The sequence below is a fragment of the Rutidosis leptorrhynchoides genome, chromosome 7, assembly GCF_046630445.1.
Source record: "Rutidosis leptorrhynchoides isolate AG116_Rl617_1_P2 chromosome 7, CSIRO_AGI_Rlap_v1, whole genome shotgun sequence".
Classification (NCBI taxonomy): Eukaryota; Viridiplantae; Streptophyta; class Magnoliopsida; order Asterales; family Asteraceae; genus Rutidosis; species Rutidosis leptorrhynchoides.
This window is the reverse complement of record NC_092339.1, coordinates 372,900,329-372,906,373: the sequence shown is the minus strand read 5'-3', so window position 1 is coordinate 372,906,373 and position 6,045 is coordinate 372,900,329. Positions and strand designations below refer to the sequence as shown.

The 6,045-nt window shown below is 36.0% G+C and overlaps 1 protein-coding gene and 1 pseudogene across 1 annotated transcript; both read right to left on the bottom strand.

The window, feature by feature from the left end:
• Positions 1–2,419: 2,419 nt before the first annotated feature.
• Positions 2,420–4,946, bottom strand: LOC139856858 (UDP-glucose 4-epimerase-like; annotated as a pseudogene).
• A 72-nt stretch (positions 4,947–5,018) lies between these two features.
• LOC139860520 (transcription initiation factor TFIID subunit 8-like) lies at positions 5,019–5,834 on the bottom strand. The gene has a single exon (XM_071849272.1). The coding sequence runs from the start codon at positions 5,832–5,834 to the stop codon at positions 5,019–5,021; it is 816 nt and encodes a 271-aa protein (XP_071705373.1).
• Positions 5,835–6,045: the final 211 nt, after the last annotated feature.

The window sequence follows — 6,045 nt, the reverse complement described above, 5'->3', positions numbered from 1 at the left end:
CTAAAGACTCATAATATATCGATGACAGTTTTATTTTTCAAATTGATTAATTAGCGCATTGGTCTTATAAGCATCAAGATGGATAACATTTGCAACGGGCAACTCGCTACCGTCGACACCCCTTCTGAATATTAGTAATAACTAGTTGTGGAGCTCTCGCTTCGCGCCGGGGCCTCTGTTTTGAATGCGAGTTAAAAAAAAAGTCTTGATCTATTTTGTAAAAAAGAATTTATTTTTCGACATCTAACATTGAAGGGTTGTTCCTTTTGTGAAAGTTACTTCTTTTAGCGTTTTTTTTTTTATTTTTTTATTTTTTTTAAGTTAGTTGATCTATTTTGTAAAAAAAAATATTTTTCGACATCTTTTGGTAGCATTGAAGGATTGTTTATTTTATGAAAGTTGCCTCTTTTATCGTTGAGGAAGAAAAGAGAAAAAAAAATTAGTTGATTTTTTTGTAAAAAATTATTTTTTTCGACATCTTTTGGTAACATTGAAGGGTTAGTTCTTTTACAAAAGTTGTTTATTTTATCGCTGAAAAAAAAAAGTGAAATGACGAAAATACCACTAGTTACTATTGGTGAATAGTGAAGTAGTGTTTTGTCTATTAGTGTGTATATATATATATATATATATATATATATATATATATATATATATATATATATATATATATATATATATATATATATATATAAGTTTAAGAAGACTCCCAATAGCCAAAATCGTCTTCGGGTTAATATCGTACGATGCTGTAACTAGCATACAAACTCCTACAACATGATATCTCCTTGTTCCTTTTATCATTCTTGTTAATACCCATCAAACAAAGCCCCAAAATTCTCAACATTGGTTGCAATATTTCCATGGTAACATAACCTTACCTTCTTTCGTTGTGTGATCCTTTCGTTGTGTTATCGTGTTTTTCTTTGTGATCGTCTTACTTTTTATCGTCATTTGGGAAATCGTTAAAGAATTCTCGGTCTTGGCCGGCCCATACAATGCAAAATTCACAACAATCGAGTTTTGTTTCGACCGGCATTTCAAGAATCTTGCTACGATAAAGTTCTTTACCTAATACATTACATGATGTCTTAACCTAAGACCTTACATGAGGAGGATGATTATTTTAAATAAACGTACGCGGCATAACCAGTTATCCCGTGATCATTTTCAGTTCTTTACATTGTCACCTCAAGAAATGTTGACAATGATGTTTACCAGGTATGTTGGAATGGTTAATGTCATTGTTACAATAAAGATATTATCTTCCTACATTTATTCAAGTATGGAGGCTTTCGCGGTATTCGATGAAATGATGACACGTTTAGCCTAGGAAAGCGAGCCGTGTGATGGATCCGCTAATGTTTTATCTTACAAGATAGAGATTTATTCGGGAAGAACATTCTGAAAGAGACGGTTAATAGTGAATTGAAAAGGGCGGGACCTAGAGGTTGATCGGTTCGTTTCGTCTTGTGTTTTTCTCGTTTATTATTTTCATTTGTTGATTTCACTTAGTTCATTTGGTTTGGTTCACGTTTCTATCGTGTAGTATCCGATTAGTATTGGTGAATTTGTTTTAAGGTTTATCCGGTTGTTAGGGGAGGCTCGTTTATAAATAGTTGTCGTTTAGTTGGTTGTTTTTTAGGTGCGAGCTTTCTCGTTTCTCCCATTTTTTGTATTTTCTGTTGAGAGCGTTTTCCTTTGAAAAACGACTTCGTTTCTATATGAGTTTTCATTTTTTTGCCAAAAAAAGAAAGTAAACCGCTGAACATCTAAACCCTTAAACACTAGGCTTTATTCAAAATCTTCTATACATATACTAAAGACAAACCCACATATCCTACACGATTTTTCACGAATATCTACAAATGTTCTACCCGTAAAGTTAAACCCACAACATTTGGCTCATAACCCAACGCACCTATTATATCACTCTACCAATATTAAATGCCTAGTTTGTAGTTCTAAGTTTTCATCTAATCTGCCCAATGATACCAAACTTCGACTATCAACGCTGCAAGATTATAACTTGAACACAACGGTACCAGTTGGTCTCTACAGACTACAACCCTCATATCAAATCATAACTTTGAACATTTCACACGGACATGTCGTTAGACGTTATGTCAAAGACCTGAAAATGAATGCCACATAGGCTGAGGTTAAATCCCCATGAGCCCAACTTTATTACTCTGTATTCAGAAAGCTAACGACGTTCTTTCGACTTTAGCAGTCACTTGGAGGATATACACAAAAGTATTAGAATAACCATCGACAAACAGTAATAATTTTTTTTTGAAAAGCGACAAACAGTAATAATGTTGCAAGTAATCAAACTACATATCAACCACGACCACTGGACTCGACTTTTGAGCTAAAACAACAATGATTCACAACTGAACAAACACAAGCAACACGAACGATAGACCCATCATCAAATTTGGGTATCTGCAGTCTTCTCTTTTGTTGGTGGCCCTTGATATCCCCATGGATTTTGCTTTGCCCAGTTCCATTGATCTCTGCACATCTCTTCTATTCCATATTTTGCCCTGAGAACACACCATTATTTGTAAGAAAGATCACAATACAGTAATGCTAGACTAATGGTGGTAATATGGACGGGTCAGTTGCAAATGGTTCAAAACAAGTAACTTCCGTGATGAAACTATACTTGTAAAACGGGTCAGGTTGGGTCAATTTAGGTAACGGATCAAAGAGATTTTGGGTTGAAATGAGTCAGGGGTTAAACGGGTCAGATTTTTTAAACATGTCCAAATGGGTAAGGTTGGGTAACAGGTCGAAACGGGTATGTGATAACATACTTCCAATTAAGCTCGGCTGCAGCTTTATCAGTAGACGCATAAACTTCGGTTGCATCTCCCGGCCTTCTAGGGCAGAATTTGATAGGAATTTTCTGAAAATAGAAAGTTATTAGTAATAATGCATAAAGTACAAGTCAATCACATGGTTAACAGTTAGAGAACCTTTCCGGATGCTTTCTCAAACGCAGTAACCATTTCAAGAACCGAGGTCCCATGACCGGTCCCCAAGTTACAGGCAAAACAACCTAACAAACATGATGTACACGTCAGAAAAATTAACTTATGATTATAACAATTCCATATAAATAAATAAATAACTCACCAATGTCTTCTTTCGCGAAAAGCTTCTTAAGCGCTGCAACATGACCATCAGCCAGATCCATCACATGGATGTAGTCACGCACCTGTCAGCCATCATAAAGAATCATATATAATGACATAAGTCTGTAAGTTTATGACATCATGGAACCATAAACTGGAAAGTATATCTTAGATGAATATATCCAAAATTCTAATGGGCATTTCAGTTGGTCACATGGACAAATTCATACATTAAGAAAAAGAAACTGGTGCTTTACAACGTGTACTTTAAGTTGTCACTAGTTGCCAAACCAAAATGGCTCTCTCAAATCGACATTTAGGCATGGTTGTAAAAGTCGTCCAACTAGTCCCAGATTGACAGATTTATTCGGTCAAAGTTGTCAAAAGTCCAATTTAGTCAATCAAAGTCAGATTTATTTAGTCGCAGTTTTCCAAATAACAACTTAGCGGGTCAAAGACGGATTTATTAGTTCAAAGTCTGATTTACTTGGTCAAAGTAAGTCAAATACAGTCCAAGTCAAAGTTGGTCAATGCCGACTAGATAGAGTCATACCGCAGTGCCATCATTAGTAGGATAGTCATGACCATAAACATTCAACTCTGGTAATCATCCAACAGCTACTTGTTGTATGTAAGGCATGAGATTATTCGGTATGCCTTTTGGGTCTTCACCCAATTTACCACTCTCGTGAGCTCCAACCGGGTTGAAATACCTCAGCAAAATAATCTTCCACTCTGGATCAGCAGTATGAATATCTCGAGCAATTTCCTCAAGATACAGCTAATCAACCAAAAAAAAAAAACATAGATTAGGAATAAAATTTCATATAAAATACAACTGCACAAAAGAACACTAGTAATCAGAACAGCTTGAGACACAACATTGAATGATACCTTTGTACGCCCATACGGATTCATTGCCTTCAATTCGAAGTCTTCCACACATGGAATTTTCTTGGGCTGTCCATAAACAGTTGCAGAAGACGTTAAAAACTAACTGCACAACAGAGTTTTAAACATAAGCATGGAAACAAAGGGCATTCCTAATTAATGATTTGGTTATGAGAAATGGACCTTTTTACAGTTGTATTTGGCCATGACCTGATACATGGTGATTGATCCGATCAGATTATTATCAAAGTAACGAAACGGATGGGCCATGCTTTCACCCACCGCTTTGAGCCCCGCAAAGTGTACAACAGCATCAAACCTACATACCATTAATATAGTCGACATATATTAACCTGAAGGTGAGTAACACGCAACAGCAGAAAACACATTCATACAAAATATGTACTTACTTATTCTGAGAAAACAACTTCTCCAAATCCTTCTTATTCCTGATATCACCCTGTAACCAACAAACAAAACAGATAACACATAACACAATCACTCGATATTTCACTGTTAAATTCAGAAGTCAATTTCCATCTCATTTTTATTATAATTACTATTACTATTACTATTACTATTACTATTACTATTACTACAATTATTTCTAGATGAAATTTCATCACATCAACCAAGACCAAGTTCTGTTCATAATAACTAGGCTATATTTATATTTATGCCATTTACAAAACTCAAAAAGTGTCTTTGGATTAAGAGAGGTTTTTTTTTTATTTATCTATACACACTTTTTCAAGAAGCCAAAAAAATAAATAGTAATAAAGTGCATGGAACAGGACTTGAACACGAGACCTGAACTTCAAAACACACAATGTTACCATACCAACGATCCACATCTATAGTAGGACACGTACCATATTAAAACTATTTAAACAAGAAACAAACTTCTTGATAAGTATATAAGTATAAATTATGATTATGACCAATCATCAATTTAATCGTAATAATAACATCTCAGCATCAATTTCATCTTTGCTTTTTTGAAGCAGGTTTTCCGTCATCATTATCGTCATCGTCATAAATTTCGCATAAAATTCTTTTACCCCTTTTACTAACACCACTTCTCAAATCACCCCCAAATTTAACTACAATTTCATTCCGACCACCACTACCGCCTGAAATCTTAAAGCTTACTTTTCTCCTTTTCTCCGGCAACTTACTAATTTTCCGATCCGATTCAATCAAACACATCTTCTCCACTTCAATTGCACCTTCATTTGCTGTATCAACAACCGTTTTGTCTCCACCGTCACCGATTTTAGGGAAACTTGGCAACCATCTCGGAATATGATTCAATTTCACACGCTCGTCGGGAAAACACGTCGAAAATGACGGTATCGTACTTCCGCGGCGTGGCAACGGTTTTGCAAACGGAATTTCACGAGTCCGGTAGACGAATTTCATCGTATCACGTAGAATCGATGAATTACTGAGTATATATAATCGTTTTTTAGGATCTGAGTTTCCTTTAAACCCTAGGTCAGAATGTAGGTCTTCGAATGCACGGATGACGTCAAGGAGGTTACACTGTGTACGGCCGGTGGAAATGGCGGAGGTAGCAGCGGATTTTGCGATTGATTGAAGGTACCTGACGGCGATGTCTGTTAGGGTTTCGAGTGCGGTGGTTTGAGCGCCTTTGTATCCGACGGATTTACAGATCTGTGCGACGGCGATTTTAGAGACAGCCGTATGGTAATCCGATGATTCTGAGCAAGTGATTTCCGATGATGATGATGATGATGAATCTTTGAACTTTTTCTTCTTTGTTTTCGTCTTCTTCATCTTTACGTCGGGGAGTCAAACCCTAGTTCTTGAACTTTGTTGAAAAAGGGATTTTGTTGAAATTGACGATGGGCTGTTTGCCTGTTTGTGCCTGTTTATTGGGCTTATCGGGAACGTGGCCTGATTATAAATTGAGCCTGTATCGAACCATTTTGGCAGCAATATGAATACATGTCGATCTTGAACAAATATAAAAATTAATATATCAACC